The 26,631-nt window shown below is 37.1% G+C and overlaps 2 protein-coding genes across 3 annotated transcripts in view; one reads left to right on the top strand and one right to left on the bottom strand.

The window, feature by feature from the left end:
* LOC145220532 (uncharacterized) overlaps positions 1-26,631 on the top strand; it is a 60,839-nt gene that overhangs the window by 10,570 nt on the left and 23,638 nt on the right. The window contains exons 16-37 of one of the 2 annotated variants that reach the window (XM_080087746.1): positions 195-347; positions 898-1,059; positions 1,129-1,241; positions 1,305-1,393; positions 1,662-1,786; positions 2,494-2,646; positions 3,143-3,355; positions 3,982-4,143; positions 5,323-5,435; positions 6,274-6,373; positions 7,026-7,157; positions 7,896-8,075; positions 9,234-9,306; positions 9,367-9,500; positions 9,754-9,863; positions 9,921-10,139; positions 10,714-10,846; positions 11,230-11,376; positions 12,424-12,540; positions 13,266-13,413; positions 17,202-17,260; positions 17,433-17,834. In XM_080087746.1, coding sequence (XP_079943872.1) covers positions 195-347; positions 898-1,059; positions 1,129-1,241; positions 1,305-1,393; positions 1,662-1,786; positions 2,494-2,646; positions 3,143-3,355; positions 3,982-4,143; positions 5,323-5,435; positions 6,274-6,373; positions 7,026-7,157; positions 7,896-8,075; positions 9,234-9,306; positions 9,367-9,500; positions 9,754-9,863; positions 9,921-10,139; positions 10,714-10,846; positions 11,230-11,376; positions 12,424-12,540; positions 13,266-13,413; positions 17,202-17,260; positions 17,433-17,746 — 3,149 coding nt within the window. In that variant the 3' untranslated portion in view covers positions 17,747-17,834. Of the gene's footprint in view, positions 1-194; positions 348-897; positions 1,060-1,128; positions 1,242-1,304; positions 1,394-1,661; positions 1,787-2,493; positions 2,647-3,142; positions 3,356-3,981; positions 4,144-5,322; positions 5,436-6,273; positions 6,374-7,025; positions 7,158-7,895; positions 8,076-9,233; positions 9,307-9,366; positions 9,501-9,753; positions 9,864-9,920; positions 10,140-10,713; positions 10,847-11,229; positions 11,377-12,423; positions 12,541-13,265; positions 13,414-17,201; positions 17,261-17,432; positions 17,835-26,631 lie in introns of those variants that run through there. The other variant, XM_080087747.1, reaches the window with a different exon arrangement.
* On the bottom strand, positions 19,275-25,696 carry LOC145220534 (serotransferrin-like). Its single transcript, XM_080087749.1, has 7 exons — positions 25,550-25,696; positions 24,699-24,795; positions 24,143-24,301; positions 23,212-23,389; positions 21,711-21,818; positions 21,093-21,216; positions 19,275-19,529 (listed from the first exon to the last, which is right to left on the bottom strand). Exons 1-7 carry the CDS (start codon positions 25,556-25,558, stop codon positions 19,362-19,364), a joined length of 843 nt encoding a protein of 280 aa, XP_079943875.1. The 5' UTR covers positions 25,559-25,696; the 3' UTR covers positions 19,275-19,361.

Raw genomic sequence — 26,631 nt, 5'->3', positions numbered from 1 at the left:
TAATGCATATAGACCTGTCAATCAAACGTTCGGGTCTAAACGGGCTTCTCAAAAACGATTCGGGTTCTGGCCGGGTTTTGGGCTTGTGCTTTTGGATTCGGGCTTCAATTTCAGGCCCGTTTACAACTCAGACTCCGCCTCCCCCCCAAAAAACCTATGCCAAACTAATAAATACAACTCCTCACTTTGTTTAGGATTCGATGCTCCCACCAGTTTCAGTGTTTCACTCAACGACCCCCGAACAATCTTGCTCAGTTGGAAACTTCCACCAGATATGAGAAAGAAACAACTTAATTTCTGGTTCTACGTCCAGTGGAGAAGGAAAGGCAGCTCGGCGTCACTTCAATGTAAGAAAGATTTGATTAGTTCAGGGGTCGGCAACCATTTTAGGCGACGCGTGCCAATGTACTTGTTATTTCCATGTGTTAATGACCTCGCGTGCCAACGTTTTTCTAAATAACAGTGGTTCGTGCCAGCAGATATCAATAATAAAGAGAAAGCAGAGTGCTTTGTGCATGTAAGGCTGAATTTTAAGACATTGACATGATAAAAACTATAAACAAGCAGTGTAACAGGTTAAATTATTTCAATATAAACACGCAAATCGGTTGGCATGCCATGAAAAACCACCTCGCGTGCCAGGGGTTACCGACCAAACAGAGTTGTAAGTCGGGTCGGGTTTGAGTTGGAATAAAACAGGTTTTCACTGATTTTCACTTAAAATTTTCACTGATGACAACAATTGTTTTTGTCGAAACGTCTGTTTGATAAAATGAATACGTTTTATTCTGCATCGCTGGCAATTTGGTTTTTTTGGTTTGCATAAATAACGTATATATAACTTACTCCACATATGAAAAGTTGCGTTGTCAGCTAAACAAGACGTTTGCATTTTAGCTCGGAAAGTTGTGATGGACGGAAAGAACTTTACGTCAGAGGACTTTGTTATGACGTATAAAGTCCGTAAACTGCAGATGAATGTGATTTACGAATGTCGCGTCGCGTCCGCGAATAACCATGACAACGGCACGTTTACGACTTGGAAAAGCGTCAAAACAAGTATGACGTCACAAACGATCGGTTAAGTTCAATTTATGACGTCATACATTACGGATTTTGTCGTCACAGGCAACTTTATCTACGTGGCGAAGTTGAATTTGACGGGGATCGTTTATCACGGCGAGCTATCGAATTCCAACCACCCGAGGGCGGTCAAGACCGCCGGAATGGTCCGAAAACTGGTTAGTGACGTCACTAGTGATGATGTCATATTACAGGGGGTTGTTAACTTATGGTGTTTACAGATGGATCGGATATTAGTGAATCACTTGCAATCGTATATGGCGACAGGAAAAGTCGATTTTATACCCGGAGTTGAAGACCGAACGTTCGGGTGAGTTTACGGTTTGAGTTGAGTTGAGTTGTTGAGTTTATTTCGCTTGGTGAAAGACAACATAGCGACACAATTGCACTAAAACAATCACCAAGCCTGAAATAGCTGCGCAACGTTGAAACGTTATGGAGCGCAAAACAGTGAAGGGCACAATTGGTGGACCATGATTAAACTTTCCTTTGATGTCCATTTTTCAAACATATTTTTAATATCCATTATACAGACAGTGTTACTTATTTCAAACTTCTTTACTGCTAACCTACTTCAGAATAGCGAATCTCTTCTTTGACTCAAAATCCCGGGTGGATCCACAGCAGATCAGCCACACTTTCAAGCACAGCACAGTATTTGAAGACGAACTTCGACTTGACACAGCAGCTATTGGGATCACAGGTACAACTTAAAATATAAATATTATACGAGACAAATGGTGTTGTTACATCTTTAAGTAGGTATTGGCACTTCTAGAACAGTCTTATGGCATAATCTTCAGCGAATCTATTACAGTAAGGGCTAAATACGGATACACGTTTAAAAAATTAGTCGATATAAAAACTTTAGACTATATATTTCGCCTATATAAGGCATCTTCAGTTCCGTAAAATCATTAAGAAAAACAGGAATAAAAAAAAGCAGCACACGGAAGTCTAAAACTGTCAGCACAAAATCTTAACACTTGGCAGGTGAAGAGGCACCTAAGTTTTGACATCGACTAACTTAGTCTTTTGGAAACGTGTTTTCATATTGAGATTGACAAAACAGATTTGGGAAAGAAATGTAATTCATTCTTTCAAGTTTGTTTAAATAAAAGTATTGAGCGTTTTAAACTGTTCTAGTTTAAAATGTTTAATGTTTAAATAAATAATTTGATTCACATATCGCTATATGGTAAAAAGAAAAAGGCTTAGCCTCGCTCCCGACAGATTTCCAAGCCGGTTTAAACAGTAATCGAAATAGACTTGTTTTAAGAAAAGACACAAATGGCATACTTGATTTTGGGAACTTAGGAATACAACTTTGATTTACATCGAGCTTCTGCTGTATATCCTACTACTAAACGGTTACGCTTTGAATCAAAGTGTAAACTAATTTAATTGCAGATTTCAATGAATGTAACACAACTTGGGAGGACTGTTCCGCGGATGCGCAGTGCGTCAACGAGGCTCCCGGATATAAATGCGTCTGCAAAGCCGACTACATCGACCGGAGTGAACATAACAAGCTGCCACCTGGACGAGTTTGTTTGACAGAAGGTAATTGTTACGTCACTATATATCCTTGTTTAAACTATGAAGTCACTGTGTTTATGTTAAAGGATAGCTATGAAATCACAATACAACACTTTGGCCCTAACATTCGGCAATAAACACCCTGAAGCAAGTCTGACAACTTTAATAATGACGCAAGGAGTATCGAAATGCCAAAATTATGTTACTCACTTCATTGTTTATGTATTTTTGAAAGTCAGAAGGCCAACTGCATGTGTTGGCAATAATTGTAAAAAGGATTTTGGATTTGGGTTAATTTGATTAACCCACTGGTTTTCAGGGGTGTAAGATTTGATAGGGAACCATTAAGGGCGTAAATTATTTGATATTTCGTCGTAAAATACAACTAATGAGGTGGGGCTAGGACTGATTTTTTGACTTTGTGGGTGCCGACAAAAAAAGTAAAATTCACTGAATGAAATTGTATTTAAACTGCATGAACTGGAAAACGCTCCACTAACGCTTTAACTTAAATTCACAGCTGAGCTAACAACCACACCGGTTCAGACAAAACCGACACGTGCGACCTTCAGCACAAGGTCAACTCCTAAACCCCCGCCCCCTCTGCCCGGTGTGAAGATATACGGCGATGCGATTGGTCCAAATCAATTAAGATTGACATGGAAGCGTCTGCTGCCACTTAGCGGCGGAACGGAGGAAAATTTAAATTATGTTTTCCAATACAGAATCAAAGGTTAGTTAAGCAATCTTTGTGTAACTTTTATTTTAATCAAAAGTGTAGAAAAATTTAACCATTTTGGCTAAGGCAAGTTTTTATTTACCTGAAAATGTAAAAAGAATTTAAAATTCAAACAAATTAAATTTTTGACTAAGTGATTTTATTGAACTAAAATTAAAAATGGACATAACGCCGCTAAAAAAATGACTTTTTGTTGGCCCCTCAAGTTAAGATTTGGAAATTTATTCTGTTAGTTCAAAACTTGAAACTACACCGCAATAACTTACTAAAAACTTGACTTGACTTATGACGACCTTTGTACCGATATGAAATGTTGGTAACGAAATGGATTAACTCCAAATGAGCTCTTTTATATTATTTTTTAGTATCGAACTGTGACTACAGACGAATCTGCTTGTATGTAGTATAAATGCATCTATTGTCGTAAGATTCCAACCCTGGAAATTCAAACTTAATGATTATTTAATCGGAGCAAGTGCTCATAAAAAACTAAACCAGTAATCCCAATAGATGTAAATTCGGAAAAAAACATTTAGTCGTCCGTCCTGTAGTTTTAAAGATTTCTATATTTCGCTTTTATCGTAACAAGGATTTATTTTTAATCCCTCCTATACATTTAGGATTAGTGGAATGGTCGAAAGTAACGGCTGAAGGATTTCTATCCCACCTCAATATCGCCAACTTGCGGCGAAACATTCTGTATCAAGTAAGAGTCGCCGAGCAGTGGAAGGGAAAGCCCCAAGTACACACGTCATACAGCTTCCCCATACAAGTCAGAACCAGTAAGTTGGAAAATGATTTTTAAACGGGGTATTATGACCAAACATACTAGTCCAGTGGTTCTCAACCTCTTCATGGACCGTGGTCCCCTACAAGTATATTTTGGGCCTCGTGCCCCCCTTCAAGTAACAACGTAAGATCTGTGTCCCCCTGCAAAAAAACTAAATGGCAAACTAGTGTTGAAATTCGGTAATAATTTCGGATTTGAACAAGTCGAATAAAGTAAACAACAAACTGTAATCGTGACAAACCTCAATATGAATAAAGAATGTTAGGGAATAAAGATATTTGAAGCACACACTTAATTCTGCCCATTAGAAAAAAAATGACTCACTGATTTTAGTGGGTGTTTCTGGTGAGGCTACACTGTGGCCCTTTGGAATACAGCTCGTGGCCCCTGGGGGGAGGAGGGCCCTGGTTGAGAACCACTGTACAAGTCAAAAGTCAAAACTGTTTTACTAAGAGTGATTATACTGAACAATATCAGACCCTTCAACAGACAGGCATGGTCATTAACGATCGCAGTTTTTGTGAACAGTTATATTTGAGAATGCAAAATTATTTCCTAGTAACAGAATCAGTCAATGAATTTACATGGAATATTTATATATTTTGCCTAACTGTCATCTTCATTTCCTTATTCAAATAGAATAAATGATGCAAACCATTTCCAACGATGGGTAAAAAGTGTGGCTCATTAGATCCAACAAAAATCTAGACCCAACGAGTTTTGGAAAAACAATAAAGCAAAACTGGGAGTTGTCAAATAAAACTTTAATTACCAAGATAATTTCACATTACCAAACTAAAACTGACATCGTGTAGAAAAACGTGATGCCACTGATCTTAAAACTATTTTTTTTTTTGAATAACTTATGCTCTAAGTCAGGTGTGTGTAACCTTCGTCACTGTGGGGCCAAAGACAGTTAGATTAGAACGCGGGTCGCACATTGATATAACAAAAGGTGATTTTACTTTGTTGCATACCCAAATATGCTTAAAATCATATTTGATTCTAGCCACACATTGCCAGGTCGCAGAAAAAAAACACCGAGCGTATTAACCTGCTCAAAAATATCTAATAATTGGACTTGTTTTCCAGTACATTTGAAATCCTAGTACAAAAAAACGCCTTAAATTTACCTTGAAGTTTTCCATATGTTGCATTCTTCTTGTTTCAGCCCCGAAGTCTTTCCGCTTGTATCTCCACCTTCCCACCCTTGCACCTCCAGGTTTGACGTCACCAACCACTCCTAAACAAGCAGAAAATGCGAAGGGAATTGTATCAGATTATGTACGTAATATACATGCAAGTCAATATATGATAAGTAATCTGCAGACAGTGCACACTGTTTCGATATATAAGGTCTCATCAGTGCAGCTGGTGACAAGATATTGGTCGTATTGGTTAGTGTTGCCATGTAACAGCACTCAGAATTTGGCGAAGCATGGCAAAGTGTGGCTCAGTGTCTGTATATCAGTAAAAATGTATGAAGCCAAGAAATTATTAGTAAGCTGCAGACAGTGCACATTGTTTCGATATATGAGGTCTCATCAGCGCAGCTGGTGACGAAAGATCGGTCGTATTGGCTATAGTACACTGTCTGCAGCTTATCATCTATTGACTTGATACTTTTATATTTAAATCTTGCTTTTGGAGAATCCTAGTTAAAAGCCCGCTTAATTAATTAAGTATGTGGGAGGTATTGGTTAGTGTAGCTATCTGACGCCACTCCAGTTTGTTGGGAGTAACAGGCTAAAAAGCAGTTCCTAATCAAACCTATTTGACGCCACAACTACTGGACATAAACAACAGAAGAGACTGGTTTACAATGGCCAAGCAATTGCCTAATTCTTGTCACCAGCTGCACTGATGAGACCTTATGGGCCGAAACAGTGCGTGCACTGTGTGCAACTTACGTGTGTAATGTTAATAAATGGAGTTTAACAAAGATTCAGGGTAAATATTGGAAGATTAAAATTAGAAGATAAAAATACGTAAAAGCTTTCGCATTATTTTGTTTCAAAAGATGCTGCGATATACAACAAACATTCTTTCAAAACCCTTTCGACTGGTTTATGTCAGAAATTTTGTTGATTTTAAGTCCGTAATGTTTTTATGTGATGAACAGGTGCAAAGGATTTTTACAAGTGACGAAGTTTTGCTGAAACACGCAGCTGTGAGGTTTGGGAGTGTGGGAGAGGTTGGATTGCAACCACATCCTGGTACAGGTCGGAAAATGTTTGTTGTTTGCTGTTATTAATATCAATTGTTTTGTTTTTAATTTGCATGAAGTTTTTGATTTGCAACAATTATTTTCAAAAAATCTTAAGAATTAGAGTTGCATGCCTTCAGTCGCTTTTAATTCTGATGACATGATGGTGACAATAGCATTTGTCGAAACGTAGAAATACTGGCTTTAACTTTTGCTCAGATTGTTTAAAACCGTGAATAGTGTACCATTGAGAATAAGGTTTGGTATTAAAAAGTATTTAAAATTTGTTTGGAAAAAAACAAGGACTTTAAAACTATCATTGTCATACACAACATACTGCGATAACATAAAATGTTGCAATAATTCTGATGAATTGATACGTCAACTGTCCATAAAAGAACTTTTCCAATCCATCAATGCCTTCAATTCAATGTTTCTTTTTTTTCTTTTTTTTTTCTTTTTTTATTTAATTCAATTTTAAATTTTTTAATTAAAAAAATTAAATTTAATTCAATTCGCCTTCAATGGCCCTGGCGTACTTTGACTTATGGATGACCCCAGTGTGAATGTATTCATGTTAGCTATCTTATATAATGGTTTCTCATTTGATCGCTACATACATAAGCTTAGATTTTGCACATTTTTAACCCTCGCTCAACCACCCTCAGGTTCAATCGCGTTTATGATGATTTACTTCACAATCCGGAGCACAGCAGTAGTGAGATTTCTGGAGAAGGCTTACAAGAGCGGAGAGGGAAAGGAAAATCTCAACTGGCCAATTCATTTGTGGAAACTCGAAGGTTAGAAACCTGTTTATTTTTTTACTTCAGCAAATAAACGAACTGAAAGCTGTGAGAATATTACCGCAAAGTAAGCTTGCAAAAAATACTTAGTTCGTTACCAGTGTGTTTTTAAATACTTTGACGCGATAACAACTGATATGGCTCACAATGATTACAACAGAACAACGTTTCTTTCTTGTACTACCTCTCCTATTTTTAACACACTAATCCCACATACCTATTCTAATAAACCGATAAGATTTGAGCTAAATCATTCTTACCCCAAGAGCATGTCAGCCTTGTCCTCAGGGGCAGGGGTGCTTAACCAGGGGAAAGTTTATCCCCCTCCCTGGGGTACGAAGCAAAAAGGCAGGAGGGTATAATAAACAGTGCCAAGATAAAGGTTATGAAGATTCATTTATGAAACGTAAAGTTTCGGTATTGTTTAGGACATTCCTTGAAACAAATTTCCATGACTACACCATTGAATGCATAACAACACTCTCATTTTGCACCAGAATTGAAAGTAACCTATTAAAATTGTGTATATTTCCGTCATTCATTATAGGATAAGAGTGCAAAGAAATTTATTAAACGTTCAAAGGGTATAGCAGTGCAAAAAGTTTAAGAACCACCGCTTTAGGGGTAATTTACCTGGATGAAAAACGTTGGACTAAATAACAAGTCATGTCATCATCAGTGATGCAATCAGTCAGCAAGTTTAAAACCGGTGACGCTGCAACAATTGTTTCACAGATGTGAACGAATGCACGTCCCCTGAGTGGAACGATTGTTCTCTTCACGCGGATTGCCGAAACACCAATGGAAGTTACGAGTGTTCGTGCAAGAGAGGGTTCTTGGACGGTGGTATGCTGTATAACTTCCTGAGGGGCAGACATTGCGTGTCACTTGAACAAACTACAAGGACATCTCAAGGTCGTTTGGATATGATATCATATTATCAAGTGTTTTCACTTTTTTACAGCGTAATAGTAGCAAAAACCGACTACCAACGTATAAAAACTCGAATATATTGATTAGGAATGAGTAGCACAATGAGACTACTCTATAGGAATGAAATTAATCTACTCTACTCCACTGTAGTATATTATAAAAGTCTAACACTTCGCAACATTTAAGTTCGTACCATTTAATACTCCTGTCGCATCGCATGTTCTTACTTCAGTATAACGGTTGCCAGTGTGCTCACTGAGAATGATTAAAAAGTATATTAGAGTCTATTGAAAGTCAATTGAAAGCCTAGAGCAGTGGTTCCCAACCGGGGAGGAATTCCTCCCTAGGGAGGAATTTTATGAGTTCAGGGGAGGAATTTCATAAAAACTGTAAAAAATCATTTACATTGGAAACGTTACATAATATTTTTTTACATACATTATTATGTCCATTATAATTTGGACCCGGTTGTAAAGGATTCTGAAATGGACATCCCTAATTATAAAGCCTATTTCAAATTGCTTCATTTTTTTATGTTGTATGTGTTTTTCGTCTTATGGGGAGTAATGGATAGTTCGAAAATGGGCAAAGGGAGGAATGTAACAAAAAAGGTTGGGAACCACTGGCCTAGAGCCTTTAACACAGTGGTTCTTGAACCTGTTTGGTGCAGTCCCCCACTAAAGTCGCTCACCAAGTTCGAATTTCCTCGTTTTATGATAAGGTTTTGTGCCCTACATAAAAAAATGTTCTTTAATCGATTGAAATACTTAACTCTGTGACGGAACAATCCAATTAATGATCTTATATATTCAAGTAAAACTTAAAACAACATTTGGGTACCATTGACTTACATAATTTCTCTTTGTATACATAACTTCACACTGGTTAAGAAACACGGGTCTAGTAGCTGAACGTGCGTCTAGTTGGCCTGTGATACGAAATTTCCGTGTATTTGTAGACTCAAAAAGACCTTTTAACATAGTTTTTGATACGAAATTTTTAGCCAACGAGTTTTAATCAATTTGTGGCCAAAGTCATGTATTTAATGCACACATGCGCAGCACATAACTCTACGTTGGCATCCCTCTCTTAAACAAAACAATTTGAAACCACGTTTACCAGTTTTTTTTCGTCTTGTAGGAACACTTCCCAACAATATTCAGACATTAACTTCAACAACACGGCGAAGTTCAACTATGACCGAAATTTTAAGGTAAAACACTTTCAAAAAAATCGCACCATTTCACATGATGTAAAACTATTTCAAATTTAGGTCCAACAAACCACCTGTACTCTCTACTTCCACCTCGCGGGATCTCAAACCGCAGACAACGAAACAAGTTACTGTTACGTCACAATCCAAACAGTGCCCCAGAGGTCAACGAAAGGTCAACTCAATATGCAGAGGTAAGCTAAAAGCAAAGTCCTATGATGACCTTAAGCGTAGAATCACAAGTTGGGAAATGTTTATTTCCAGGTCAAAATCAATGGACAATCTTATAAAAAACAAATTAATTTCGCTAAAAAGCATCTTCAGTGTCTATAGAGAGCGATAAAAGAGATTAAATTTAGATTTTAGCAATAGTTCCTTCACAGCCACAACTGAAAGTCAATCGTAGAAATTTGCATAATGACGTATTATATCGTTATGACGTTATAGGCGCATTGGAGTTTTCCGGCGAGGTCGTTGTCATGGAGATATCCGGGGTCAACATAACTCACGTGGATGCGAAAGGGGAATCCCCGGCCAAAAGAAAAATCCGAACAGCGGTAAGCGGCAATCATGCGTGACCGAAATCACGTGATTAATTCACCGAACTTTTTTAGCTGAATCACGTTTTTACGTCATCGCTGGGGAAGAAGAAGTTTCTCGATACGAGAGTGGATACCCTGATGGTACGGAACAATCTTCGCGTCGCGTTTTCTCTCTTTCTGGAATTACCCAACAACGGGTTGCGCGTTAAAAGACAATTATTCAGTTTCGATGTCAACGATTTGTTGAAACCTGGTCCAGCGAAAACCACAAAAATGACAGAAATTGAAAAGGTAAATAAAAATATTTATAGTACGCCAGATATTTCAAAAGGTGTTATATCGAATTAAAGGGCCTGGTGTACATTAGTTTATATATAAGTATACCGCGATCGCTGGTCTGCATGAACGCTTCAGGGCTGATCCCAGTTATAAAATTACATTCATCTTTAATGGGGAAAATAACGGCCCTTAAAAAACGACATCATTTATTATTCAAACGCTTTTCGGCAAATAATAATGCCATAAACAGTGACATGTTCATCTCAACAGTGAAAAGGGTAAGGCTGGAAACACCATCACTTACGAATCTGGTTAATTGCATATTCAACTTAGCAAGCCTTTGTTTCCGATTAACCGAAATAAGCAATTAAAAGAAGTAAACAATGGACAGTTGTTTGGGTTTTCAATTTCTCTCCAATTAACTGGCTTATGTGGTCATGCCATTACCCGGGATTGCATTGTTTGTTGTGGAGCAGTGTTTCTTTGTTCCTTCACATACAATTGTCGGTAGTATTAAGTGGAAAATCGCTTACAATGCTTTTTATTGCTGCTTTATTTGAATAATATGAGTTATTATATTTTGCAGACTATCAACTCTCGGTCGCTCCGTGCGGATTTTAAGGATTATTTGGACAAATTATCACCGCTAGGTGTCGTAACACCAAAGCCAGGATCATTAAACAATGTGACCTTCGACCCCAAAAGCGCCGTAATAAGAGGTAAGGGTTCAAACCGAAGTTGAAATATACTTGAGAATGTGAAACATGAAAAAGCTCACACAAATCGTTATTTCACAACCATATATCGTCATGCATAGACATTATTATTGTGAAACAATAAGTAAATTGACATGCAGCGCTCTAAAGGTTTCCGAGCCCTGTGCTAAACCATTATTCAACTTCACAGGTTATATTTCCAGAGTTTCTTTTCATAAGCCACATACAATTAAGTAAATTCCTCCCAGTTAGAAACAACTGCTTTGCAGTGATCTTCCAGTGACAAGAGAGCAGGTTTAAGCCTTGTACAAGTTGGTGTATATTTAAGCAGAGAGATATTTTACGTTTGTTACATCGTTATCCTCAGTTCTATAATTTTTTTTCAGACATCGACGAATGCCTTTCTCTCGCAAAAATGACCGATTGTGACGTGAAATTAGCAGATTGTGACAACACAGAAGGATCATTCACGTGTCAGTGCAAGGAATACACGACAGACCTAAAACCTGAACGACCAGGAAGAATTTGCAAGAGTGAGCAAAAAATTGTGAATGTTGTTGAAGTTACTGAAATTGTAAAATACTTTCCGTTTAGTGTGGAATAGTTTTCGTGTCACTTTTTGACAAAATCATTTGTTTTTCAATAAATTTTTGAGCTAAAATTTCACAATTGAAAAACAAAATTACGAAAAAAAAATATAAACGATTACTGCTCTTCCAGCAGTTTTTATTGTACATAATTGTCGTTTCGACGTACTATACAAGCCAAATTTATCAGGATAATAGCATGTCTTGCGTTTTAAGAACTTAGTCTTGCAAAATATGCCATTATCCTGATGAAGGTGTCTTGTACGGGACGTCGAAACGTCGATTATTTACAATAAAAACTGTTGGAAGAGCAATACTTGATCGTTTGTATACTGCTTGTGCTTGGCGGCAATAGCTTATTTACAAACATAATGTTATTTTTGTAAGAATAGTGTTTTGATTAACGTATCCAAAAATACTATTTAAAATTAATCATCGGGCGCTTGGCTAAAAAATTAAATCATCAGGTTTTCAGACGTCATTACAGTAAATACACACACGAGAGTGACCGTAAAGATAGTGGGGCTGAAAACCGGATTTGGCCTTTTCGGGGGGCATTTTTCCACGGGGCGCAGATAATTTTGAAAGCATTGTAATCTAGTTCTGACTGCAACAGAAATCAATCGAGTTTTTTTTTGTTTTTTTTAGTGTTTTTTGTCATTTTCGTTTCGTCGGGGCCAGATAATTTAGGTATATTAGGTACAAGTATTATGATACGGTTCTTACTACAACAGAAGCGAAAGTTTAAATAAAATGGGATTAATCCGGCCTGACTTTGCAATAAGCCATATTTATGTCGCAATTTTAGCTTTTGTAAATCGACGCGTCGGGTCTAATACGCTTTCACAAAAAACAATTGTGTTTAAGGCTCGTCTACAGCTCTGAACTACGTCACAAACTTGTTTATCAAAATGTTTTTAACAAAACAACCGGCTTCATGCTCGTCTACAGCTCTGTAACATTTAACCAAACTTACTGGTTTTTCCAATGTAGGGCAATGTGAAACCAATCCCTGCTTCAACGATGCAAATTGTCTCCCACTTAAAGAGGTCGGACAGCCTTTCTGCGAATGCACGGATGAATATCAAGGAGAGTTCTGCACCGCAAAAAGTAAATATGTGAGCTTGGTGTGGTTTTATTTGTAATACCGACGAATTCAGGTAGTCGCACAATTCCTTTAATTGCATGGGGATCTTAAATCCTAATCCTAGGCATCCGGTTATTCGGCATACTTTTTGTTTCTCAACCCAAATCAAAGTGTTTAACGTCTGCTTTAGTTACCGGTATCGAAATAAGTCAGGCCGGGCTTTTTGGGTCGGAGTCGGGTCGGGGTCGAAACCAGGATTCGGGCTTTGGTTTTTGTAACAAACGGGCTTAAGTAGCTAATTGCTGGATATAACCTAATGTCCAAGTCCTGACTCCCAACTCTGGTGCTCCAAATACGGCAAGTTATTTCGATACCGGTAACTAAAGCAGAGTTAAGTAGCTAATTTTAAATAGCTAATAAAGCAGACTTAAGTAGCTAATTGCTGGATATAACCTAATGTCCAACAGTCCAAGATCGTCTTATTTAAGTCATTGTCTACTTTTGTCCATCGTGCATGTCTTTTTTATTATAGGCCTGTCAAGCAAACTTTCGGGCGTAAACAGGCTTCTCATTGACGACTCGGGTTCGGGCTGAAATTTCTGGCCCACTTACAACTCTGTTGGGCACATCACGTATCTAACCCCCTTTTGTCTTAACCAAACAAATGGGCTTCAAAGTTTAACAAATATATATTATACCATGGGCGCAAAAATGCCATGACGGAACCTTGGCCTATTTTATGTTACAGAATCCGAAGCCAGTAATGACAACACCCTTATGATATCGCTACTAGCTGTGGCTGGGGCTTTGTTTATTGTTCTCTTGTGTTTGGTGGCTACTTGCTGCGCTCACAGACGGAACAAACGGATCAAGTTGCAAAAGCGGAACGGGGAAAGGTAGGAAAATGCTTAAATTTGGTGGAATTCATAAATGGGGAAATGTAATACAAATATCACATGAATCGAATATTTTTAACTAGGAATGAATATACTCCTAAACATTAGATTTTAGATCCATTAGGTAAAAATAATAAAGTAAGAAGGTTTGACATTATATAAGAGATTAAAAAATAGGTTTTTGTCTTGGTTTTGCTATATTTTTGTGAGGGTAGTTTAAAACTAGGGTTGGGCATTTGACCGGTCAAATAAAATCTGGTCAATGGATCGGTCAAATACTTGTCAAATATGTCAAATATCGGTCAAATACTATTCCCAGTATTAAATTGCAATTGTAGTTAAAATTTGGAAGTTTAATCTTCTTCTAAACCATAAGTAATGGAAATGAAGGTTTCAACTCATGTAAATTTGTTTGTGAAATAGGAAATGTTTATATTATATTACAGACATTTCCGACCGCATTGCATGCTTCATTTCATCAATCGCCCCACATGTGTGTCTGTAATTTTCATTCAGTAATCACATTTGTGAACTCGATTCTCATTATATTCTATAAACATCATATTAAAGTCTAATTTTGACTGAGATTTAACTGCAAAACTCGCTTATCCTGCTTAAAATCGTAATTTATGCTGTTAAGCTGTGTCACATCTCCATTCATGACAAAAAAGGAATATAAGTTACAAAAGTTTGATATGTACCTTCTTTATCCCAATAAGTACTGACCAGTAACTTATCCACAAAAATCTATTCTGGGCAATTATAAGCTAATAGCTACAAACAATTTTTGGATCAACTATAGAAAATAGGACTGTAGACCTACAAGTTTACACAGATGCTATAAATAACTTAGATTTTTTATCTGTCAATAAAAATGTGCAACATTTGAAAAAATGTCCAAGTAAATACTAATGAACTAACTTTCCCCCATGGACATATCACACTTGATTTTTATTAAAATAAAACGGTTTTTATTAAATAAACTAGAAGTGATCCATGTTTTTTAATTGCATTGTAAACCTTGCAAAGTTTGCCATGACGTAAATCAGATCATAATTTCAAATTAAAAGTAACTCCTAATTGTTTTGTTATTTATTTTAAATGAACAACACATCTATATTGGCTTTAAAAGCTCTTATTAATACAAAAGTATGTCCTAAGCTGTTCTATCTGAGGGTTATTAGAAATAATTTACCCTTTCCAACAACCAAAAAGCAAGTACAAAAAATTTAACACATTTGATTTTTAAAATTAAAAATAGTATTTGACCGGTTAAATAAAGTGCTGTCAATTGACCGGCTTACCAACCCTATTTAAAACTAAACCTCTGTGTTAAATTTTCTCTTCGAAAGTTACCAAGGTAAACGAATAAAAAAGTACAAAACACCTAAACACAAAATACTAAGTACACTAAATAGGCCTTTAATACATAAGTGATATTAAGCAAATAAGTAAACCTAAAAAAATGAGGCAAAAAATATACCGGCAATTTTTCACTTTGGTGATGTAGTAATTAGTTTGTAATCTGACACAAACCTATTATGAGATGTGCAGCATTACCGTTGTAACTAGATAAGTCTGGCATATGGTGCGGGTCATGTTGTAATGTTGCATCTGCTATGTCTGGCCACAGGTGTGTGCAGAAAAACACATTTTGTTGTGCCAACAAAGCTGACGTTATAAACAAGCGGTTAGTAACTGGTTCAGGAGTATTTACTGCATAGGCTTTAGACTGGTTAAAAACCGTTTTTGTACATTAGACGTTTACTAATGGTCTGCTCTGGAGTCTGATTTAGGAAAATAAAACGGTTAAAGTGAGATTATATGTTCACCCTAACATTAGTAGGGTTGTTGTAACAGAGCTAAAGTCATACCCACGCTGGTCAGTAACAGGGTAGTCTCCCAATTGATAACCGGTCTTCGTCATTTTTCAAGTCCTACAGCTATGTAGTGGAAATGTCCGCTTTTAAAAAATGTTGTCGTTCGGAATTAGGCTAAGTGTTACGGAGAGACAGATGTGTTACAGTAGCGTTATACCAGCTATAACCAATTTTAGAGGAAACTTATGTTTGCCTTTTGGGCAGTATTACATTTTTTTTCGGTATATTCGCAAATGCCGAGAGAAAAGTATACCCCGGTATGTAAAGCACTGTCAAAAAAATGTCGTATTTTTTATGTGTAACCCGAAATCTTTTTGTCATCTCAGCATCAGATAAAGTTGAAGTTACACGATTACTGGCAATTTACTCTAAATTTAGGAGTAAAACACTCCCATTGCAGAAAAATAAAGTGATAACACGAGCATTAGAATGGTTATCACGTGGATTCTTCTCATTATTGCGTCACTGCATGTATTCATGAGCATCTGTTACGTCATAAAGTACAGTCGACAGTGGGAAGAATTTCTAATGATTGCCGGTTTGCTCTTGTCGGTTGCTAGGGCGACCAGCACGCTAATGTTGGAACAAGATGACGTCACGACCACTGAGTGCACCTTTCATTACGTCATATTGAGCTCTACACGTCATCTTTGCTCGATGATCGTGTTTTTAAGTTTTTGCGTACAGCACTGTCGCAGGTTGAGGCTGCTGGGTTTTTGTCCCAAAATCACAAAAATGGCGACGCTAGTGTCGTGGATATCTTGCACTGCGACGCTCTGGTCCAAAGCTTTTCTCTTCATCTACTCGAGCATCAATCACCGCATGGTGGCGTGCGAGGGGCAATGCGTAGAAGTTTCTTACGTCATAGGATTCGATTTTCGCGAAATCGCGTTGAAAACCCTCATCGGGGCCGTTTACTTTTCGACTTTCTCCCTATTGGCCATCATGTCTCACGTGACAATTAACGCTCTGGCGCACATGAAGTCGTACAACTTTGGCCAATACGAGGTGCTCTACCAGTTAAAGCGGAACTGCGTGTTTGTTACGTCATACTTGTTGATTGACACGGCGGCGAATATTATACCTGTGACGTATTATGGGGCGGGGTTGGATTATAATCCTTGGGCGGTCGGTGTTAGTGTTGCTTTGGTGCTGAATAACTTGTTAATGACTGCTGCCTTCCCAGACTGGAGGTCCCGCTTTATTCCCTTTGTCGATTGGGTTAGTAGATGTTTTTACGTATTGATGTGGGCTATTTTTACGTATGGATGTGGGTTAATTTTTGTTTTAAAGTTAAAAAAGTTTTCCAACAATACTAAGTTAATTTATAAAGGTGGTGAAATGTTTTCTGTATAGCTCTGAGACAGCAAACAGTTTTGGTTTGGAATAATGCATCATGAGTAAATAAAAATTTCCTAACCACAACAATTCTAGAACAAATCAATGTTTAAAAACTGTCCCCCTTATTTTCTATGACCTTACACCAAATTTTATTGTTGTCTCTAGTAAAAGTAGTGTAATTTAGGAAATCTTCGAAAACAGAAATTCGACAGGGCATAAACGCTGGTTTTACCATCAGAATACATAGTAAAATAAACTAATAAAACAGCAACAGTCATCCCCATACAATCATTCACATGTGTAAATTTACACAAACTGGATTGATATAGGTATAATTTCCTTCATATTTTGGCAGTTTGACTACCCCTAAACTTCAACTATAGCTTTACAAACTTATATAAAGTACCACGGGGACCCAAGCATTAAAACGCCACAGTGCTAAAAATGAACAACAATTATGTAAATAAACAATAAAATTTCTAAATAATAATTAACACAGCTAAGTTATCGTAGAAATACGTCTTTTATCATTTAAATAATACAAAAATGTTTGTTTTATCTTTACAGTATTTATAATCACCACACCCTCCCCGAAGAAGTGCAACAACAACAACCAGTACAAACCAGTAAGTCAAATACAATGTACATCATTAAACCACACAAGCCTGTTTTGTTATGACACAATGATAGTTATGACGTCATGCAAAATGTGGCGTCCCAATGACGTCAGAAACCTTAGTTTTTACCAAAACTAAAAGATGTGACCTTAATTCTACTTTACCAATTTTTTTTACACAGTTCAACCAAATCCAAGGAGACCTTACCTCGCAAAAACACAAGTCATCAAACGACACGTCATTCCTGATGACGTCACACAGGCTGAGGCTCCTCCCCACATCCCAACTCGAACTACGTCACTCAAACCAAGACCAGCACCACGTCATCAGTCCTTGACGGCTGTAGTTCGTCCGCATGCGAGACTGCCTTATGGCGCAACAAACGCTCGTACTGCGTCATACGAAAACACGGTAGCAACGTCAAAACGGACTACGTCACAGCTTAGCAGCAAGAGTTCTTCGTCGTTTGATTCTGATTACGAAGAAGAAAATTAAACAAACAACATTTTTGTGTGCATTTTGTCAAAGATATTTTAACTGTGTTTGCCAAATATAATTTTGTGACAAAACTTTTGAAATGACAGATCTAAGTTTTAATGTATATCAAGGAAATGAAAGGCTAGTTAGTTTAAGTAAAAATCATAAAGTTACAACACATGAACACATCATAGTCCCTACATTTTAATTTAACAATCATTTAGTATCTAAGTACATGTTATTGGATCGGAGGCCATATAGCTTAATCACAAAAGTATAACAAAACCTTACCTTCAAATATTCAAAGGACTTTTCTTCCACATTTTGCAAAACATTAACCAAACAACCCAACTTTACAACAATTTTATTTGTAATCAATATGCTGTTGACGTACATAGCAAATATAACAATTGTTTTTGTCACAATAAGGCTGCCAGCTGTACTGTAAAATTAGGCTGAAAGCAAAAATGCGGCAGAACCAATTACGCCCGAAAATGTGCGTCTTTCTAATCACGCTTCAAGCAAAATTCCTCCCTAAAGCTAAAAAGTAAAATTTTCCAGGCCCTACAGCATCTTTACAAATTGACTGCTTTCAAAAATGGCTCTCAAACCAGTATCTAATATCACATTAAATTTGTCAAGTGTAAATTGTGCTTAAACACTGACTATTATTAGGAATTAATATTATTGTTTGCAATGAAATAAGCCAAAAAAGTAGTCTGAATTCGCAAGTTTCAACAACATAATTAACATCAACGGTAATCAAACAAAAAAAATGGCAATACCCGATAAGATCTTTGGAAATTTGTTTTTTGACGCGGCGTTTGGAAAATTAAGTGGAAAATGCCTGCAAAAACATATATCTAGCTTTAATAGTAAAACACGTTCAAAACATTATTGTCCAGTTATAAGTTTTTTATTAACTGAATCATTTAACCATTTTATCAACAGCTTCTTGTCTTGCACTTGATACCTTCGCTAAAACCACGTTTTTTCAACTATCCTTTGTTATCGAATATGACGTCATATTAGCCTCAAACATGTTTACTAAGCAAATAGTGGTATGTTGTGGTTGTTAGAAGTTACTTGTGCGAAATATAGAAAAAAACAACTTAAAATTGGTTGTCTTTGAACTACAAAATAAATTGACACTACTAAAACGTGTAAAATCGGTTGAAAACTCCTTAAAAGAAGTCTTGAAATAGTGTTTTTTTCAGTTGTACCGTAAAGTTAGCTTAAAAGCACAAATATGACAAAAATCCAATTACGCCCAAAACTTAGCCTCAAAATTATGCTTTTCACAACTTATGTGGCAATTAAGGTTTTAACAGCAGAATTTAACGCGCTGTCTAAAATATTTCCTTGCCTGAAATAATTGTCTCAATTATACAAATTATTTTCAAAATGTGCCTAAAACTTGTTTATTAAACATGTAGTAACTATTTTGTGGGTGTTTTTAAACATGCTCGAAAAAGCTTTTTAGTCTATTTTTCGTATCCTACAGACTGTATACTTTGCTTCAAAACACAATAATAAACAAAAAAACTTTAAGTTTCAACTGTTTATTGGCACATATGAAATAATGTACATGTTCAATGAGAATGCTTTGGTTTATTCATAATCAAATACAACATTAGCAGTTGGGAGCGGCTCTACCGTGTTGTAAAGCGTATGTGTTGCAATAATAATCCATTCCCAGAAATGTTACTGGGTGCATTCGTTCCCTTTTCAGGAATCTAGTTGTCTTTGAACCCCAAAGCAGGTTCTTCCCACCATAGGTTGTAAAGTCGTTGAAAGTTTGCTAAAAAAATATTCATTTGATGGTTAGCTGGATATCGAAAAGTTATCTTTTCTTACAGAATCACTTCTACAACAAGTTATTAGGTTGCAAACAGTGAGTTGCCTTGGATCTTTAGGGCATAAAAATTTGAGCAGTTACGGATATTGGTAACACTCAAAATCACAGAATACCACCAAGTTCACAGAAGGAGTTTAAACACAAATGAATCTTTATGTGCTGTGAGCAGGGACCAGCTAACCAGATGAAACGCACTATGGGCTATTCACTCCTGATTGCTGTCTCTAGTACAGTGGTTCTTAACCTTTTCGGTGTGGTTTCCCACTTAAGTCGATCACTAACTTCGAATTTCCCCCCTCTGTTATTTTTATAATCATGTTTTGTGCCCTACGTTAACAGAAAAAATATTCTTTAAATGAAATAATTTTGTGGAGCGCTTTGGTCTGGACCCTAAAGGTATACTGCAATCTTATTTAGTTTAAATCAGTGGTTCCCAACCACCCAGGGGGGCCATGAGCTGTGTTCCGGGTGGCCACGGGCATAGATTCACAAGAAACACCCACTAAAAGTCTTTTTCACTTTAACTTTATTCCCGAATTTAATCGACTATTTCACATACTATTTGTTTATAGTGAGGTTTACCACGCTCATTTACTCTAGTAGACCTGTTTAAGGCCAAAATTAATACCGCATTCCAACGCGAGATTGCTATCTACATTTTAAGGGGGCCACAGGTCCTACATGGTAACTTGAAGGAGGCCTTGAGGCCAAAAAGTACTTTAAGGTGGCCATGGTCCATGAAAGTTTGGGAACCACTGGTTTAAATAGTGCTTCTGTGAGAGAATAAACTTTTTGGAATACTGAAGAGTCTGCTCTGCTTGCATTAGTCATTTATTGTATCACAATCATCAAAAAGGGAGGCTTTCATTCGCGTAAAGTCATTGATGGTTTTAGTCTTGTCTGTGTTGTAACGAACGGCCTTTGGATTTGTATGTGTCTTGTAAACCTTGCTTAAATCAATCTTATATGTTGTTACAGAATTTTTTTAGTAAAGTAACTTTTAACGGTTAATTCAAAGCCGGATTCGACCATCGAGCCCGAGTTTGCTCTTTTCAAGCTTACATAATTTCCCTCCAAAAACATTAATTTTCCCACTAGTGGGAAATTTCCCACCGGTTAAGAACCACTGCTCTAGTAGAAATTTCAGACATTTGTATGTGCCAATTGCTTCATAACTATTTTCATTACTTAATGCTTCATAATTCGCAACACTGACACAACAATCCCAAACTGACGTAATAACCCAATGTGTATTTGTTCATTGTATATGCCCTAGTTGTGGTGCAGTATACACTTGGGTATGCAGTATATACGTTAAATACCACAACACTTGAAAACAGCTATGATAAGCTATTGGCTGAATCCTAACCCTTGATGTCCTAATTATTTTCCTATTTCGCATAATGATTTATTAGTCCTAAATTGAGGCCAAACCAGGTGCCTTGCTTGCCAATATTTCTTGCGTTAGAGTAGTCTATTCAAATTCAATCATTAAATAGCGTTTACCTGAGCCGTATTAAGCACTTCAAATACATGAGTGGCATCTTCTTCAGTAACCAACTTGTTCATTACAACAGCATGTGAAGGTACACGTCCGATGCTACAGTTCCTCCATTGTGACGGATGGCGGCTGCAACAATCAGGTGTGTGACATCACAATACTTTTACTTCAAATTTAAAACAAGAAGCACCCAGCTCGTTGCTTGATGTAAAAAAACTATCATGAAACTTATGTTCGTTTATTGAAGTTTATGAAAACAAATCTTTAAAATTGTATGATATACAACTTATATCTTGCTATAACAGCATCATCAGTTATGTTCACGTTTACATTTACAGATGTTTTCTGGGCACTTATATCACCTTTGGCGGGGTGAAAAGCTAAAATTATCAGTGGTGGGATTCAAATTTTTTGTCAGCCGGCTCTATCAAAAAAGTCATATTTTTCAGCCGGTCCTGTTACAAAAGTCATACTTTTCAGCCGGTCCTGTTACAAAAAGTACATTGACAGTAACCAGTAATGCTAACCGGTTCGCTGATCTCATAAAATTTCGTGAGACGATTATATATAACCGGTGCGAACCGGCTGAATTCCACCACTGGTGTCTACGTATTTAAACATACCGGTAGGGTTTTTCAGGGCACAGCAGCTCGTAGGCGTCAATGTCTTCTGCTTCCAGAACAGTGGCGTGTTTGATAAACGCTATCTCGCCGGCGTTGTCTTTCATGCAACTGTAACAAACAATAAACAAATAAGAAATATAAACTGTTGCAGTCAGAAACAATGTATAAACTAAATCAGTGGTTCTTAACCAGGGGTACGTGCACCCCTTGGGGGTACGAAGCATCTAAGCAGGGGGTACGACATGTATCAAAGCAGGGGGTATGACATCTAGAACGGGCTATTTTCATGCATGCATTCAACACCCAAGTTATAAACACACTGAGTTTAATTCCTATTATTACAATTCTATTTACATCCGTCGGCCATTGTAGACAGGGGGTACGAGACAATTTTATGAAAGCTCAAAGGGTACGAGAGCAAAAAAAAGGTTAAGAAACATTGAGCTCTTCTGGCTAATGTGTTGTTTAAACCAGTGGTCTTCAACCTTTTTTAAAGGCGACCCCAATTTAAAGGAAAATTAAATCAGTGTTTACATGCGACCCCATTTTTTCCGGTAGTGGAAAAATGTTTCAAGGAATGCCGAGTGTAAATATGTCCGCCCAATTTTCAAGTAGACTTTAAATCTTAGCATTCAGTGTGCAGTGTCGCGCTCAAATGATAAAACCCATAAGTTTTATTTAATTTGGCCAACCTAATTCGCGTTAAAGCTCACCAGTTGACAGAAATCAGTAAATTTATGTATTTTTCCCTGAACCCGCTGTATTATTTTGGACACAATATGTCTTTTATGGGGCTCTATCACGTAACAATGGGTTGAACAAGTTGTGTTTTATATGGATTGTTGCATCACAATGATTAGATTGTGACACGAGGTACCAAGCTGTACTTTAGCAAAGGTTGCGAACTAAAAAAATCCATTATTTTTTGGTGATAATTTAACGCCAATAAATTAAATTTATAGCGACCCCAGAAAAAGTTTAGGCGACCCCACTTGGGGTCGCGACCCACAGGTTGAAGACCACTGGTTTAAACGACGTTTCAACGTCATATTTAGGTTATTATTACACTGATTGAAACGACCTAAACAACAGTTCCTTAAAAAGATATTATCTCATGCCGATCAGCCACTTTGATTTTCGCAGGTTTAGAGGTATTCCAAAGTATCTTGTACTGCAAGATTTGTGCGTTAAAAAAATACTCAAATAGAAATCGTTAAATAGTAAGGAATGGCCAAAACTGCAAATGTTCTGTTTGGTCGAGCACAAAGCATCTGTACGGGGCCAAGAAGTCCGCGTTTTACACCATCTAAGGCTTTTTTCATATGTTAGCAGGGCATAAACATAGCTATGCGCTGCAGACTTTAATGATCAGTTGTGCAAATGCTCGGCCGAGCATCGAGCATCAAAAACAGCGATGCTCGGTACCGAGTACTCGGGTTCTGGCTCGGCTCGACCCATCCCTATTGAATCGGATTTTTTATTTATTTTTTTTATTTCTTACCGGAAAGCTCCTTTGTATCCATAGTAGAGTTCGTCATTGTCTCTTTCGCACTTGTGTCGGCGAATGCGTTGGTTGTCTCCAATACACAGCATGCACCACTTAGCCGGGTTGCCATCAGGTAGGTGGCGTCTGTACTCGTCACTGTCGGCTCCTGGTGCACAACTTGCCGCAAATGTCGCTGCAAAATTCATGAAGAAAGAAATTAAGTAGTGCGCTATATAGAGTTGTAAGTCGGGTCGGGATTGAGTTTGAGTTAAAATAAACCAGCATGACCTGACACTCGGCCTTGGCGTGTGCAAGAGATTGAACAATTGCTGCAATTGTGTGCAGTGCTTACGTCACAATGCACCTGGCGGAAATATTTGTGCCAATAGCAAAGTCGAAAGTTAAGGCGAAATCGGTTAAACGGGAAACCATGGTTACTTGCGTCTGTTGATTGAACAAAAATGTGCAAAATACATTGGTCCACACACGTACATCGCTAATGATTTTTAGTGGGAAAAAAGCATGTAATTGTAGACAAGTTTGTATGCATTTTAAATACCGTTTTACGAAAAACCAAAACTTAGCTTAAAGTTAAACATTATTTTATCGCAATAAAACTTTTGCGAGAAGCCAAAAATCATAGAATTTTAACGTACAAAGAATTTATGGGGCCATGGCCGTTTGACCATACATCAACTTTAGCAATTGTTTTGTGCCTATTAGGTGAGAATTCATTCTCTTGCTGAATAGCAAATCAGTATTTAACTATTTAATGATGACGACTGACGAAACGAATTATTATAGGGAAGTATTAAAAGTGTTGTTTTTTATTTATTAGCGAAAGAGCTAAACTTGTCTATTGTTTTAAAATTTTTATGGTTTCTTTGCACCTATTTTTGGACAGTGTTTGAATTCTTGTTTTTTTACAGTCATACTGTTTACTTACTGGGGTCACCGCCTTGTCTGAGCATCCATCCTAATGGCATGTTCCATCCAGACGTCTTTCCCACCCCTGTATGACACGTGGTCGCTCCCGCCAAATTGTACAGGTTCAAATCAGGCCTGGCCGTTGCCTTGACAACCGCCACTGCGTAATAACTGGCGTCTGAAACACAATAAGTACTCCTTACACAATTGGTTTTACCTAACCATTGGTTGGTAATGTAAAGAATAACGGCTGAATTCAGTGGTTCCCTAACTTTTTTGATCCGCCGGCCGAATTTTAGATGATACGATTGGTGGCTTATCACATAATGCCCAATTATAATAAGATTTACTGCACAACATACCCTTTTCAGCCTTAACGAGCTCTTCTGGCAATTGTATTTTTTAATTTAGTGTGACTTACCCTGAGGAAGCCGACCTGTGTAGGACGTCGAAATGTCGGAACAAAAATACAATTGCCAAAATAGCTCTATAAAGTTATGCTAGCTTATATACTCACATTTAAAATGATAAATAAACAATTCTAATTTAATTGTTGCGTCACAAACATTACCAACCTCCTTCACCAGAATCCTCTGCTGCTACGACAGTGATGTCATCTTTGTGCAAAAATATGTCACCGCCGTCCAAATCAATAACTTCAGCAGAACCATCCTAAAATTACAACAAAACTTATTCTTATTTGGTAGGAAACATATTTTGCAAGTGGCTTACACCTCGCTACAACCTCAAATCGGTCACTGCTGCGCAACTTTTTATCTATCGTTTTACGCGACGCTTTTTTGCACCTTTTTAGCAATCTTTTACGTGACTCAAGTGTATATAAACAGGTGTAACTGATGTGGCCTTCATATCACTGATATTGGCATGAGCATTTGCCGAAACGTTTGAACAATAAAGCATGTCGCCTTTTTACGTCTATTTGGGCCGATATTTTCACCATTAAACCTTATTTTATAGCAGTAAATTAATAAAGTCGGTGTAACGTATACTTCTAGAACAGTGTTTCTCAACCTGGAGGTCGCCAAGCACATTTGAGGGGGTCGCGAAGACGCAACCCAACTCGGAATGATTTTATTACAAAAACTTTCCCTGTGACTTCTGTTTAGCATAGTAACCCAAACGACCGTTTTTCTTTACAACGGGCGCAACAATATTTACGATTGTATACTTCTATAATTACGTTTTTTGGCTTTTCTTAACATAAAAAAAAATAGTGAAATGGTTAGTGAAAATGAGCCACAAACACAATTTTAAGGGTTTTCCGGAGAACAGCAAAATGCCGAACTAATGCAGCCACGTAGAGTAAAGGGGTCGCATGGTGTTATAAAATCTCTAATGGGGGTCGCATAGTAAAAAAGGTTGAGAACCACTGTTCTAGGCATAATTTAAAAAAAGCTTTTATTACCCGTATCATATCAACGCAAGCTGCCGTCGAGTCTGCTTCTACACAGTCAAATTTGAAGATATGGTTTCCACTAGGGTCGACCCGTGAACTAAACGCTTCACATTTTCTGAACTCTGCATTTGATTTGCAACACCATCGAAAAGCGGATGAAGTTTCTGCAAAACAAAGGGAAATTTTGTTTAAAACTTTTTTAACTGCTGGTACAAAATGGGGTCTTGGGACAATATGTACGGATCTGTCAATAAGTTTAATGGTGAAAATAACGGCCCTAATAGACGAAAAAGCGACATGCATTATTTTGAAAATGGGGCTATTTGTTAAAAAGTGTGTTAAATGTAACAAATAGGTAAAATTTATTAAAGTTAACTTCAAAAAATTTCCTAGCAGAGCAACATAATTAATCAATATGCTAAATTAACAATTTTCAGTTACTTATTTAGGTGGTATAAGGTAATCCTATCCATCTAATAAACAATTTTCCTAATTTTAATACCGGCTAAATAAAGATTCTGGCAATAATAATAACGTAAGGTTTTCTGTGTTATACAAAAAGAACAGTTTCAAAACATAAAAAAAACAAAAGCTTAACAGCAAAACGAACTGCTTTAGTTAACTTACCACAAATCACCACCAAAATGATAAGACAAAGAATCTTCATATTTTCTGATTGTTTCGTCACAGAACAACAGATTATGACGACAAAGAACCGATTGTAAATTTAACTGCTGAATGCAGCTTTTATACAGGCTAAGGGGGAAACAACAAAGTACTTGAACATTGCAACATTTTCGTCAAATTGCTTGGGAATTAAGGCAGGAAGCTCAACGAGGTTTTGATGAGCTAAAAAATAGCAGCATTTGAAACCGCTGTTTTTGATTGATTTGTTTTTCCAAACTTAATTAGGTTATAAGTCACTTGAACTAATAAAAAACATACCTGCTTGTTCATGTTGAATATAACTTATTGCAGGAATCAGTTCAATGCAGGACGAACAACACCAGAAATCCTAGCATCTTGGTCAAACCCTTGTAAATTCTGTAACTCAATTACACTACCTGCAGTTTACAGGCTGTCGGAGACAA

Source organism: Phallusia mammillata, chromosome 3 (genome assembly GCF_965637545.1).
Source record: "Phallusia mammillata chromosome 3, kaPhaMamm4.hap1.1, whole genome shotgun sequence".
In the NCBI taxonomy this organism is placed as follows: Eukaryota; Metazoa; Chordata; class Ascidiacea; order Phlebobranchia; family Ascidiidae; genus Phallusia; species Phallusia mammillata.
Note: the sequence above shows the minus strand (reverse complement) of the source record. Positions and strands in the feature narration are given on the sequence as shown.

What these genes read in the sequence shown, in the direction of transcription:
- LOC145220534 (XM_080087749.1), bottom strand. An exon ending in AGAGGATTCTGGTGAAGGAG is followed by an intron (nt 24,302 to 24,698) that starts GTTGGTAATGTT and finishes ATTGTGTTTCAG; the next exon opens with ACGCCAGTTATTACGCAGTG. An exon ending in TGCCCTGAAAAACCCTACCG is followed by an intron (nt 21,217 to 21,710) that starts GTATGTTTAAAT and finishes TGATTGTTGCAG; the next exon opens with CCGCCATCCGTCACAATGGA.